Raw genomic sequence first — 15,285 nt, 5'->3', positions numbered from 1 at the left:
GTCATGTTGAACAAGCTCAATAAACGAACATCATTTGTTTAGGACAAAACCCCCTCTACTCCCTCCCTCCTCCCCCTGAATGAACATTCACAAGAGCGATATCACATGTAGTGTCACGTTTATATATGATGTAATTTTAAAGAAAATTGTAGTGGTCACATCATTACGATCAAAATACAATGTATAACAGGTTGGTAAACATGAAGTTCCAACCTTATGAACCTGTTTATTGAGGTGATGGTAAACACATTAAAATACTACTGTAAACCCAGCAATGTATCTCACATTAGAATTACATTTTTATCAACTTAGCAACATCTCGGTAGTAAACACAGCTTTTATCATTGAAGGCATGAAAGTTTTCAAAATTTGGTTAGAAGTGTGAAAATGACGTTCAGCATTCACATTGACACCAGACCCTCTCCCTCCCTAAACGAACCAAGTTCACTTGCTGAGGTTGTGTAATACTGTGTGATCAACTCTAAACTTGAGTATGTTTATGTTCCAGGCTCATTCACACAAACGAATTTCTCAGAAATACACCACACTACACGGCATGATTTCTAGGATAAGATAGACATTTATTTCTCATTTCAAACTAAATATATTTCATTCATTTTTTTTCATTCTGAGAACAAATAAAGTCTGATCCATGAAATATTTATGCTTAGTTTGAAAAATAAAACATGGAGAATATTTCATACGGTGTTCTCCATGAATAAAAGTAATATAAGAACTAGACCTTGCAATCAGACACCATTGGTATACATTTGATTAAATGAAAACAACATTTCAAACGATTGTTTTTATTATTAAAATAGATTTAAAGTAGACAGCCAGTGATTTTTGGATCCCCAATATTTAAGTACCACAAAGTAGGTTTTAAAAAAGTAGTCATTGCGGAAATTTGCTCAATTGTGGTGGTATCGGGTTGGAATAACATCTTTTATTGAAATCTCACCAAGAAATTTAATAAATGATTTTACATCTTGCTCCTGTATGTGTAGTGTGTATACCTCCTCAGTCCTTCAACCTGTCCTTCAACCTGAAAGGGTAATTTTCTTTTTTGGCAAGGCTGTACTGAGCACCATTTTTTTTTCAATATAACAATTTCACCACATAATAAATTCTATAATTTTCACAGAAAATAAAGATGACCAAAGTCTCTGTTTATACATTTCTTAAAGATTTACTTTCACCAAAACTAGGTTTGACAGATCCTTCATTTCTATGATTTCATCTAACACCTACACTACTATTTTCACATCAAAGCAAAAACAGTCAATATCTACATTCCAACACTTTTTTTCAATAAACCTAGAGGTACTTGTTGTCTACATTCCAAATTTTTTTCAATTAATCTAGAGGTACTTGTGTCTACATTTTAACTTTTTATCAATAAAACTAGAGGGTTAGTATTTATTTATCACTTAGTTAGGGGTACCTGTATCATTACTAATATGGCTGTCGTTTTTAGGCCATAGAAGAAACAGCTAAAGGTACACCTCTGTTTGGAGTGTATGGGGTTTCACGTGGGATCATCTCAATGCAATCAATTATTGGGCATACACTGACGCATAGTGTGCAGCCAGTACAACTATCGGTGATGTGTGGTAGATGTGTTTTGGGATCAAAGGTGATAGCTTGATAACCGCTATCATTACACGTCATGTAACATTTTCCACAGTTGATACACATTTCTTCATCAATAAGAGCCACAGCTTGCTGTTTGTTATCTAGCTTTCCATAGGCACCAATAGTTGGTAAGGCCCTGCCAACCATGTCCTGCAAAGATCAACACCACATTCTTGAATTGACTGACACAAGTATTTGTATATTTTCAACTACCTAAAAAGTTGTCATACCACACGCCATATATTCTGATAGTACTTTTAGTAGTGATTCAGTTGAAACACAAAAATATCTATAACAAAGTCCATGTCACATAAAATAATGTTTTAGAAGATAACTTGGCCTGGTGTGGCATAATTCCGATGTTTGTATGTCCAGTTCTGTCTTTTGGTGAATTTATGCATAAATGTGGATTGAAGACAGTGGCAATGTCTTTGTTAAGTTTATTTATTTTATTTATTTATTCATGTATAGTAACTCTCTCCAATACAGACAACGGAGAGATATTTTGAATTAACTTTCTATTATTCTGAATCCATTTGTAACTTTGGTCTGTGACAATTTTTGCATTTGCATATTTTCCCCTTTTCATATGAGCCACGAATCTAATTTAACAATAAATAAATAAATAAATAAATAAATAAATAAATAAATGAAACTAATGAATAAAGGATAATGACTGACAGACAGCATTCTCACATTATCATGAATGAGATCAATAAATGGACAATTCCTTTAGTACATAAGTTAAAAAGTTTATTCCCAATGTTTCAACCTTACTTCTGGAAGTTCAGACTGGAAAAACACAATAGTAAAGACTATATGTACTTTGCTTTAGGGGTAGAAGTAATACTCAAGGTACTTTAATACCCTAGTACTGATGCATACTAATACAAGATATACATTGATTTATTTACCTGGACACTAAGTATGGGTTTCTTTGGTTGATGTGGCGGTCGTTGAACTTCTGGCTTGTTTTCCTCGGCTAATAAATCTATTTGTTCCTTGTGAGCTGTTATCAGCTCTGTACGTTTTACTTTGTATGGTCCGAAGTTAGGTAAGTGCTGTGAAGACAAGGTGGACCTTACTTGTTATTTTACATAGAGAGTATTATGTAGGAAGACCAAATATATTCAACTTTGTTGATCAAATGATTTATAACACACAAGCAGCTCAAACTACCTAAAAAGTTATGATACTGCACACCATATACACTGCTACTGAATGATTCAATTGTAGTAGTCAGCTGTAACTATGGAATTTGTCATTCTGAGTATACTGCCACCTAGTGGTCAGCTGTAACTATGGAATTTGTCATTCTGATGAGGATTGACGGATCATCCTGCCACCTAGTGGTCAACTATGACCATGCAATTTGTCATCCTGAGTATACTGCCACCTAGTGGTCAGCTGTAACTATGGAATTTGTCATTCTGATGAGGATTGACGGATCATCCTGCCACCTAGTGGTCAACTATGACCATGTAATTTGTCATCCTGAGTATACTGCCACCTAGTGGTCCACTGTAACTATGGAATGTATCATTCTAATGAGGATTGTCCTTAACCAACACAAATTTAGAAAACTTTCACATCTTCAACGATAACAGGTTATCTATTTACTGGATATGTTTACTATGTTTTTTATATTGCACCAATCACTACAATTTTCATCATGATTTACATCTTTATATAAATTTTTGATGAAGCACTCGTGAACTTTCCTTTAGAGGGAGGGAATTTAAGCCTAAATGAACCAAACCAAGTTCAATGATTGAGCTTGTGTGCCATTTTGTGATCCTTTCCTTACCTTGCCAATAATGCTGCTAAGTTTAGCTATAGGTTTTCCTAGTTGATGACGTTCAGTTGGTGCTGACTGTCCATCCCAGTCACTCAGTTCATCTATACTTTGTAGATACATCACAGTTTGAAGTCCAGATATGTAATCATCTATGACAGTAAAGTCTTGGTTTTGTACAGCGCTACCAACCTAAAGGTGTAGACATTAAAAGTAACTGACAAATAAATTTACACTTTGTATTGCATTAAAATGATGCTATTTAAGTTGAACATCTACAGTCACCACATTTTACAATTGACACTTTTTGAAATCAAGTGGCTAGTTTTCTCAAAATTATTTTCTAGTCTCTTACCCACAACCTTAAATCATTTTCATTTCTTTTTTTTTGATGTATTTGTATGTTTATCTATTTTTTGTGGAAATAAATTTCAATTTCAAAATACTTGATAATAAAATAGTGCGATGTGAATCCCTGAAGAAAACCTGAGGACAGTTCTACCTTATTAAAAACTGTGAGAAGATCCCAATAAATTTGACCCAATTTGTACTTTTTATTTTTGTTCCTTCTGAGTGAAACTAAATAATGTTACGAAAACAACTGATTCATCTACTTATTACAGGCCTACCACAGGTATTAAAGTTAAATCTACTGATACAAGATAAGGCGATGTTTGGAGGGTGGAGTAGCCACTAATGTAAGAACCTGGGATTGAAAATCAGACTTTTAAAACATTCATTCTGATACCATTACATACTTGTAACAATGATGCACCAGCATGAAGGAACTGCAGACCAGATTCAGCTGAATCAATGCCACCCGTTGCCAGAATAGGAAACCCTGGTAATGCCCTGCCTATCGCTGACACTGCACGCATTGCTATGGGTCGGATTGCATTTCCTGATACACCACCATATGTGGTACGTTTTTCTTTACCAACAGCTGGCCAAGCCTTGGCATTGGCTTTCAGTCCCATTAGTCCTGACACAGTATTGGTTGCTGTTACACCATCAGCTCCACCTGAAATTAACAAGTTGTATGTGTCTCAGTATGGTCAGCAATATGCCATGAAAAACAAAGGATTTCTTAGTTTGGCCACTAGGAGTGCTGTTATGGGAGGGACTAGAAGTGAGGGCCTGAATACTTGAGTATTGTAGAATAAAGACAGTAGACATACAGTTACCACTCATTTTCCGTGTTATTCACATCGCACTATTTTATTATCAACTACCATCAATCAAAACATGTCTAACAACTACTGCAATACTTTTTTTTTCTTTTAACACAGATTTTAGCTCTAAATTTGTCAAATCTGGGGTGCCCTCTGGTGATTCTTACATGCAAAATAGTTAGAACATTAGTACCTACAATGTGACATTTTCAATGGTTTGACAGAACAGTAAAGAATACATATATCATTTCAAACAAACATGAGAAAAATATCCCAGTGAGAACCAGTGAAATTCTCTATTTGACTAAAATCTTGACTTTTCCATAAATTAAGGAATTCAAGTTCTATTTCTATATAAATCTCATCTATATGGAATGTTAAAATGGAAGAAATAATTAAAATGTATTATTTTAGAGTTTGAAAATCTTTTGAAATATGGTCATTGTTTCTGGCAATAGAACTTCTATAGATCTGAAACTATTCATAGTGAAGTCGTTGAACCCCTTCAAAGTATCGATGAATAGTATCTTAAAGTACAGACTAAACTTTCACCCACAAGGTTCAAAGTCAAATGATGCCTTACCTTCATAGGCAGCCACAGCGATATCAGTGATCTCTGTTACATTAGGGGTTAGTTTAGCAAATACTGGAATCTTGACAGCAGCTTTCACCCATCTACATATGTTCCGCACTAATTCCGTATCTTGTCCACATGCTAATCCCATACCTTTCTCTCCCATTCCATGTGGACAAGACAAATTCAATTCCAATGCATCCGCATTTGACTCCTGATAAAAAACACCAAAACACAAATATTTCACTGTCACATGACACCTGAAAAGAATGATTGACATACACATTGACCTTTGACACAGGTTGTAACAAAATTCCCACTTCAATAGGTAGAATTTTGCAAGGTAATTTCCCTCTTTTTTTCATTTTTTTCTTTTGTACATTTTGTTGTAGTCACTGCAATAATTGACACATCAACAACAAACATCCAAGCTGTGTTCCAGTGCAAATTTGAACCAACTACAATGACTTGCAATTTTACTGTAATCAAATTCGAAAATTTATTGATTTGTTTTTTAGAACAATACGTGCCTTGTATTAAACACTTGTTCACATGTTGGTATTGCGTGTTTCGGACGGTGTCGTAAAAGAGGCTGTGGTTTGCGACGATGGTATTACATGTTCTGATGTATGATACTTAGTTATAAAAACAATTGGATATATTTTACAGAAAACTTGTATTATTTTTCAAAATTTAACTTGAATCTGTCTGGACTATAATACTACATACCTCTGCCATCTTAGCTAAAACTGTCCAATCGTCTTTACTGTAACTACACATGATACTGGCAATGATGATTTTAGTTGGGAAATCAGCCTTCAATTCTTTGACACTTCTACACCAGTAAGCTGCTGTTTTCTCACTAATCAGTTCAATATTTAGGAAGGCACCCTGACCTGGTCCATAGATATGTCCTGATGTAGTGCCACGTACTATACGGGGAGACACATTGGTTATTATGTCCTAAATGGAAACAACAAAAGACACACATTTTTCACTTTGAGAAACACATACTGAAGCTGTAACGACACGTCACACACAAAAGATATCAGTAAATATGAATTTGGTTCAAGAAGTCCAGTAATTCATGCACGGAAATTTCAGAATGGTGAATTTCATTAGTCATTTCAAAATTTTACATCACCTACAATTACTTGTAATTTCAGAGAAATATCAAGTTGATTGTGCCTTTATAGGGTATCTTTGCTATGGGCTATTGCATCATGGGAGTCAAAAGAAATAAAATATTCATGGCTGCACAATGAATATTATACATTACTAGTACTGGTATATGAAATTTCAAGTTTGCATTCTGAAGATATTGCCTAATTACCAAAAATTATTATCTATGCAAATGCATCATTAATATTCATAGGATGTTTACCAAAACCTAATCAGTTCTTCATGTATATGCATGCCATGTTTTTTGCACAATTTGACATTGCATGGCAGAGATTTGAATGTGATCAGATGGATTCATGTACATATATAGGTAGAACTTTTGGTCACTGCTCCTGGTAGCCAATCAGATTGCAAAGTATTGAAACTCAACAGCCATGGACAACAATTTATACAACTGTATACATGAATTGATAACATAATATTTCTCTTCACCATACTTGTAGTAAGATGTGACAATAAACTCACCTTGTCCAAGGCAAATGTCTTAGTGAGAGCAAAGCCCCATCCGGCTTCAAAGCCTCTTCTCATCATAGCAGATGTTGTCGTTGGGGGCGCACTTGCCAGTCCAAATGGGTTTTCAAATTTCAGTCCACACACTTCAATGCTGACATCCACAGAGTCAATAGGGCTGTAGAATTTGGGTAAGTTTGGCTTTTCAGCAATAGGAATGCCATGTTGTGACTGTAACAATACAAAATATTGAAGGCATGAAACTATTAAAGATTATATAGAACCTATATCTAACTTCTTACTTTGCATAAAGTAGTACAAAAATACATAAATGTGAAATGAAAATAAGGATCATTTTGTGGGAATTTTACAAGTCTACATTATTCAGTCTTTATGGGTGGAGTAATGAAAATGTAAGACAACAAACCAATAGTTTTTTTCACTCAGACATTAAGGTTAGGTATACTCAGAGTCAATATACCCTCACTTCAACTTTTATCATGGTGAAAGTACTCCAGAGAACAACATTTTTTTTTTCAGTTAACAAACTTTCCAGTGGAAATCCTTACATAGTAATACATTGAAAAGATGACATTAATTCTAACCCATCATCTTCAAATTATGAAGTAAGGCATCACCTGTGTAATACAAAACTGACTAAAAAGATGAAATGCAAAACTCACCTGCAGGTATCTGTGCATATACCATGCAGCTTGTTTACCATCATTGACAGACTCCACCGTTGTCTGGGCAACGCCAGCTAAATCACCACCACAGAAGACCCATTCTTGATCAGTTTGCATAGTTTCATCATTAACATCTGGTAGTCCCCATCTATTGAATCTGATTGGAGACATGGCGGCTTTTACTGAAAATAAGATGAACAGCACACATTATTTTACCTAGACTGTCCAAAAGATACATCATGTCATTTGGCCCCAATCAAGCATCTCTTTCACCCAATGGGGTGCCATGTATTTCACAGAGATTACATTTTAACTTAGATTCTGTCTCTAAATATTATCCCCAAACATACATTTTTAAACCCAAATATTTTGAAGGGACTGAGTTGCTCTTCATCAGTGAGTCACCAGTAATGTTAAACTTCAGTAGGTATTGTCATGTGAACACACATGTCATAGAAATATAATAAATGATAAGTCAGCTGTTGAATACCAATACAGTTACAGAAGATAGCTTAATAAAGGGACCTGCCATGTCTCAACTTATTCTGTGTTGTGTTTGTTCTATATGAAGAATTACACAATCTCACTCTACTTATTGTAATATTATAAACATCACTAAAAATCGTGATGTCTGTAGCATAGCTGTTCAGTAAACCACATGAATGATTCAACGACGTAATTTTTGGATGTGCCAAAAATGTACATTTTACATCAGGATTGTACAAAGCTGTCAGTGTTGTATAGAGATTTTATACCCATTCCAAGGCATAACATAACATGGACATGATACCAAATAAGGTTTATGTACTAAGTATATATCATTTAGATATACAGTCTCAATTTGACCTATGACCCTCTATTTTTTTCTCAGTACAAATTTTTACCATTGTTATCAGTCAATGTGGCTCCATAACAGTCTCAAGTTGACCTTTGACCCTACAAATTCTTACCATTGTCATCAGTCAATGTTGATCCAAAAGCCGATATAATAAAATCTGCTTTGAGTCTGACTGTCTGTTCTTCATCTTCAAACCAAGTACCATCATCTTGTTGCTCAGTACGACACAGTTCTAGACCTGTTATCTTATCACCTTTAAGAATAACTTTCCTTGGAGATAAGAACGGCATGAATTCACACTTCTCCTCCTTGGCAAGCTCCATCTAGTGAAGGAATACCAATAACGGATTTGTAATTCACACATTCGTCCCCCTACTAGACTGACAGACTTAGTGTTGTGTACACTTGCTGTTTTAGCTATACGCAATTTAACTCACAAAACCTCAAACAACTGTTGTTGTCTGGTTCTACTTGAATAAATGCTACATTTTATCGTTTGGTTCAACAAAACTCATACCAACAACAAAGATGTTTGTTGAGCAGGATAATAAAATGTAGCAATGTTAGTAAAAAAAATTGTTGCACCAGCCGATGTTTCGTTTCAAGTTTCATGATTTTAATTGTAGTTTACAGGAGTACCAAAAACAACAACAACAACAACAACAACAACAACAACAACAACAACAACAAAATTCTAAGTCTACCTACCAAGAGGAGTTACCATATACTTTTAGTTCACTTTTTACTTTCTCTTCATATTTTTCTTATATATTTTGAAAAAATATTTTTTACTGAGAATTTCTGTATTTACAATAAAATGTATGTACTTCTATAAAATGAAATCCCAATACAGTACACACACAAGATTTGATGTACCTTGAAAATACCAAAAGTACAGTTTTTACTGCATCATTTGATGCATTTAATTTCAATTTACTATTGGACCTGCCTTCTTTTTTTTCTTATTCAGTTTTTAAATATCATATTGGATTGACTGTCTTTGCGATAGTGTATGGTTGATTCCATAAAAGAGATGTAGGGGTGTAAGCATCTACTGTTTTCACCATAGTGTATGGTTGATTCCATAAAAGAGATGTAGGGGTGTAAGCATCTACTGTTTTCACCATAGTATATGGTTGATTCCATAAAAGAGATGTAGGGGTGTAAGCATCTACTGTTTTCACCATAGTGTATGGTTGATTCCATAAAAGAGATGTAGGGGTGTAAGCATCTACTGTTTTCACCATAGTGTATGGTTGATTCCATAAAAGAGATGTAGGGGTGTAAGCATCTACTGTTTTCACCATAGTATATGGTTGATTCCATAAAAGAGATGTAGGGGTGTAAGCATCTACTGTATTCACCATAGTGTATGGTTGATTCCATAAAAGAGATGTAGGGGTGTAAGCATCTACTGTTTTCACCATTATGATAGTGTAAGGTTGATTCCATAAAAGAGATGTAGGGGTGTAAGCATCTGTTTTCACCATAGTGTATGGTTGATTCCATAAAAGAGATGTAGGGGTGTAAGCATCTACATGTACTCACTTCTTCAGGTACAGCTCTGATTGATGTGAAGCCTTTTCTGAAGACAACAAACACACGTTTAGCACCACAACGCAAGGCTGACGTAGCACAATCAAAAGCTGTATCTCCTGCTCCAAGTACTATAACATTACCCTTCAACTGAGGTAGAGAAGACTTGCAGGCACACATCCCTATTAATAATAAGATGCACATACTGGTTACATCAAACATTAAGGTGGCATTCACTTCTTTTTTCAGTGTAAAAAAAGCATTACAAACAGAATAATGAAATGACTAAACATTAACATGGGTAACTGTTTATGCAAGGCTCCTTGAAATGCAATTCATTTGCTCTACATGAATGCTAAAAGACTGTCACTGACATAAAAACAAAGGTAAAACTTGATTTAGCCACTGAGGGCAGTATATAGAATTGAACTGGAAAAATGCATGGTGTGGCTTGTTATGCCAATCTTTCTGACTATGACATCTTAGGTGACTGAGAAAGGGGTCTAATGTAGGTCAGCATCAGAGGTCAAAACAAGTAAAGCTTTGAAAACACGACTAATGTACAAAGTTATGTTGATGGTAAATATGCCATGATGACTTCACAATTCTATGAGCAGTGATATTGGCAGTGAAGAATTTACAGTCCAGAATCATGGTATGATAGTAAGATATGATATATCATTGGTCTTACACTCTTGATTTCAGGGCAAGTATAGAAGCATGGGTATTGAAATGGAACAGAGGCTATTCTTGGCACCATGATAAGGTTTATCATGTCAGATTATCTAGCCAGGCACCATGATAAGGTTTATCTAGCCACTATTTCCTATGTCTGACTCTAGTGAAGTTACTCCACAGTTGTTACAACCTACAATAGGCTACATTTTGCTGCATCAGTCGGGGCGTGTAAGGTCGTATCTACCTACACAATAGCATAGCAGATACGACCTTTCTGCACTGACACGACACGACAATTTCAATAGCATGGAAACCATTACAAGACAACAGAATACATATAGGCAGCTAATAGTGTAATTGAGTAGTAGCATTCACCATACAATGGAGAACATCACAAGTACTGATATGCAAATCATTTGTGTGACATTTTCTTGCACTCTGCCATATGATCGTAAATACTGGGTCGAGTAAAAACAGTGTCACAAGACACCTACTTAGTATGACTAGCATGATATCTGAGTGAACATTTGTCACGCCATGCATTAACTTGTGTGTCTAGCCAATTTTACTAGCTATTCATATCAATGTGTGTCTAGCCAATTTTACTAGCTATTCATACCCATGTGTGTCTAGCCAATTTTACTAGCTATTCATACCCATGTGTGTCTAGCCAATCTTACTAGCTATTCATACCCATGTGTGTCTAGCCAATTTTACTAGCTATTCATACCCATGTGTGTCTAGCCAATTTTACTAGCTATTCATACCCATGTGTGTCTAGTCAATTTTACTAGCTATTCATACCCATATGTGTCTAGCCAATTTTACTAGCTATTCATACCCATATGTGTCTAGCCAATTTTACTAGCTATTCATACCCATATGTGTCTAGCCAATCTTACTAGCTACTGTATTCATACCAATGTGTGTCTAGTCAATCTTACTAGCTATTCATACCAATGTGTGTCTAGCCAATCTTACTAGCTATTCATACCCATGTGTGTCTAGTCAATCTTACTAGCTATTCATACCCATATGTGTCTAGCCAATCTTACTAGCTATTCATACCCATGTGTGTCTAGTCAATTTTACTAGCTATTCATACCCATGTGTGTTTAGTCAATCTTACTAGCTATTCATACCCATGTGTGTCTAGCCAATCTTACTAGCTATTCATACCAATGTGTGTCTAGTCAATCTTACTAGCTATTCATACCCATATGTGTCTAGCCAATCTTACTAGCTATTCATACCAATGTGTGTCTAGCCAATCTTACTAGCTATTCATATCAATGTGTGTCTAGTCAATCTTACTAGCTATTCATACCCAAGTGTGTCTAGTCAATCTTACTAGCTATTCATACCCATGTGTGTCTAGTCAATCTTACTAGCTATTCATACCCATGTGTGTCTAGTCAATCTTACTAGCTACTGTATTCATACCAATGTGTGCCTAGTCAATCTTACTAGCTATTCATACCCATGTGTGTCTAGTCAATCTTACTAGCTATTCATACCCATGTGTGTCTTGTCAATCTTACTAGCTATTCATAACCATGTGTGTCTAGTCAATCTTACTAGCTATTCATACCCATGTGTGTCTAGTCAATCTTACTAGCTATTCATACCAATGTGTGTCTAGTCAATCTTACTAGCTATTCATACCAATGTGTGTCTAGTCAATCTTACTAGCTATTCATACCCATGTGTGTCTTGTCAATCTTACTAGCTATTCATACCAATAAGTGTCTAGTCAATCTTACTAGCTATTCATATCCATATTAGGTCATCCTTATTTTAAGTCAACACATTCTTATTACTGACATGAAGCATTTAAATGTATATTATACCACGCATGAGCTAGGTTCAACAAAAAATAGTTTCAATTAGTTACCAAAAGTCTAGTGTTAGCTGGGTAGGCATTCAACTTTGTCCATTCAACATTTGAGTGTCAGTAATATAACATATGTCTTAACCATGCAGGTAGTCTATTTATGTAGAATTTGAAGTAAGATGACAATAAATGAAACATTTCACAGTGGTTTATAGATAATAAATGGTTTAACACAATTTGAATAACATCTGATGTGGCAAAAGCTGTGAGATGTCTTTATTTACCTCTGTCTTGATTGTTTTGTGTTGTTTGTTTTGTTCCAGGTGACTGGAACGATCAAAACAAATTCGGGTGATTGGAACGATAAAAACAAATTCGGGTGACTGGAACGATAAAAAAACCCTGACACAAAACGATGGAAATAGAGGTAAATAAAGACATCTAGTCACTTTCACTACATCAGAATGTAATCAGATTGAATGGTACTATCATACTTGACCTTGGAAATCAAGGTGAAGTTGTAAAAGTGATTTTTATCTCAACTGATTAACTTGATAAATTACAGATACACACAGGATGGCAACTACTGCTGCAGTTGAACAAGTATGATCTGTACAATCACAGATATGACATTGTTTTTACCTGCTTTACTAGCCTTAGCTACCACCGGAAGATAATCCTTTGACGTGTGGAAACCATTCTTAGTGGTCAACCCTTCAAAGATTGGTATAACTTTAGGTTGCGGTAGACCAATACCCAGGAATACACACTCATGGCCATCTTTGCGTAAAGACTCCAATGTCAAACCATTCATTCCCAAACCTTTGCCAAGTTCAAGCTGCAATCAAAATAATAATAATGCTAGTTTCTATGGAGAATATGTTACATGTACTTTAAAATAACCCCCTGCATGTACCTATAATGGCACAATAGCCCTTTGTACTTCCTCAACTTTCTGGGGAGCATACAATCCATTGTAGCCTTTATAAGCACATAGCCGATATCATAGCATTCACAGAGAAAACTCAGCTGGGTTGATTTGGGAACAATTACGGTTCAAATCTTGCTCATTGACATTGCCATTCAGAAACAAGTGTCAATTGGCAAAGTTTGCAGATTCCATTGATAAATTTACAATAGTCTGTACCTGTAAGTTATTTCAAAAAGATAAATTTATCAGATAGATGTATAAATCATACATTGAGATACTTTTGTGTCTACTCATCCCAATAAGTACATCTGACAATGCTAATAATATGATAATAGGGTAGAGTTAGTTTTTCACCTATGACCTAATAAATGTAATCTTGTCATTTTGACTACTGGTTGTACTTTACGAGTCAACCTCCATTCATTGACTCAACCAATAGAAATTTTCCAAGTTCACTTGCTACAATTTTCTATTTTATAAAGAAAATGTCTTGTAGAGAGAGAGAGCAGTTGAATAATATGGTATAAGCCCCGCTTGACACTCTCAATAATCAAACTGAGCAATGGCTGACAGCTGAAGTCGCTTAGAGTTCGATAAGACAGAAATTTATGGATAAGTTGGCTCCACTTTGCTTTGCCCTACATTATCCATGAAGATCTCTCTTATCAATCTCTAAACTTTGAACTTTGATTTTTAACATTTTGACGACAGCTATAAGCTACTTCCCAAAACTTGAAAGAAATATTTTGACAAGGTTACATATTGAAGTATTTTTTCCAAATATTTGAAGAAAATACATTGGCTGGTTTTGGACACAGCTTTAGATTATATCCGTAACTTTTATGAACAATATATTTGATTGTACTATTTTTGGACAACAAGTTTTCCTCCAGATATAGCATAGAACAGTTTTACTTCATAGAACCATTGTGTACAGTTTGCCTAATTGCTACCATGCAAAACAAGTTGGAAATACAAACAGTTTTTTGAATACAAAAATTGCACATTGTAATAACACACTTCCTTGGTGTCAACTAAAAACATACTTTACAACTACTGGAACTCCATACAACATGTAGCATTTGAGATGTAAAACATACCTTGACACCCAAATCTTTCATAAGGTCCACTTCAAATGAAACCACATCGTATGGAAGACGAAACTGTGGGATCTCAGAAGAGCTAAGACCACCAATGAAATTCTCTTTTTCAAATACTGTCACATCAGTATAACCTAGTCGGGCAAGGAACGTTGCACAGCTGATAGATGCTGGGCCGCATCCAATCAACGCCACCTTGGAATGGAAGCTGTCTGGTAAGTCGTCTACTGGTGGTAGACTTGGATCTCGTACTTGCGGTATCTTCATCTTTTTAAACATCTACAAAAGTGGAATTTATGTAAAATTAAATTGGCACAAACTGGTTTATTAACTTTTACTCAAGAAGTGAAAATGCTTACAAAAAATTTGATTAAAATATTCGTAAGTACAAAATGTCATACACTTCAGTGTGAAACTGCTGTCATGAATATTCAGTGTTCAATCATTGAATAATGTATTTCTACTATCTCCCATCATGCAATAGCCCATAGCAAAAAATACCCTATAAAAACACAAGATCAACTTGATATTTCTCTGAATTCACAAGTAATTGTAGATGCTGTAAAATCATGAAGTGACTTCTCCAGAACCCATAGTTTATGAAAATGTCTCTATTTCCTGAAGTGGCATCTCTCTTTTATTCTTCAAATGTCTGAAATTCACTTCTTTGAAGTCTCAAAAAAAAAATCTTTTTTTTCATGCTCGGAAATTCATGTTGTAAATTATAAAACACAATTATTCTGTTTATCATTTCTCTATGCATTTTACTAGCACATATAAAATGAAACAAATTACTTTGTGACTGAACATAAACTAGTAGATTGACAGAAACTACTATAAGGCTATAATGAAGTCAAAATGATTGATGGTGGAA

The 15,285-nt window shown here is 35.0% G+C and overlaps 1 protein-coding gene across 1 annotated transcript in view; it reads right to left on the bottom strand.

Annotated features, from left to right (window-relative positions):
- Positions 1 to 645: 645 nt before the first annotated feature.
- LOC144436259 (dihydropyrimidine dehydrogenase [NADP(+)]-like) overlaps positions 646 to 15,285 on the bottom strand; it is a 31,207-nt gene continuing 16,567 nt past the window's right edge. Inside the window, exons 5-16 of the mRNA XM_078125004.1 lie at positions 14,412 to 14,690; positions 13,023 to 13,218; positions 9,881 to 10,050; positions 8,445 to 8,655; positions 7,492 to 7,676; positions 6,824 to 7,039; positions 5,906 to 6,139; positions 5,186 to 5,390; positions 4,189 to 4,451; positions 3,443 to 3,622; positions 2,550 to 2,696; positions 646 to 1,785 (exon numbers count right to left, since the gene is read on the bottom strand). Coding sequence (XP_077981130.1) covers positions 1,474 to 1,785; positions 2,550 to 2,696; positions 3,443 to 3,622; positions 4,189 to 4,451; positions 5,186 to 5,390; positions 5,906 to 6,139; positions 6,824 to 7,039; positions 7,492 to 7,676; positions 8,445 to 8,655; positions 9,881 to 10,050; positions 13,023 to 13,218; positions 14,412 to 14,690 — 2,598 coding nt within the window. The 3' untranslated portion in view covers positions 646 to 1,473. The remainder of the gene's footprint in view (positions 1,786 to 2,549; positions 2,697 to 3,442; positions 3,623 to 4,188; positions 4,452 to 5,185; positions 5,391 to 5,905; positions 6,140 to 6,823; positions 7,040 to 7,491; positions 7,677 to 8,444; positions 8,656 to 9,880; positions 10,051 to 13,022; positions 13,219 to 14,411; positions 14,691 to 15,285) is intronic.

Source organism: Glandiceps talaboti, chromosome 6, assembly GCF_964340395.1.
Source record: "Glandiceps talaboti chromosome 6, keGlaTala1.1, whole genome shotgun sequence".
Taxonomy (NCBI): Eukaryota; Metazoa; Hemichordata; class Enteropneusta; family Spengelidae; genus Glandiceps; species Glandiceps talaboti.
This window is presented reverse-complemented; position numbering and strand designations above follow the sequence as displayed.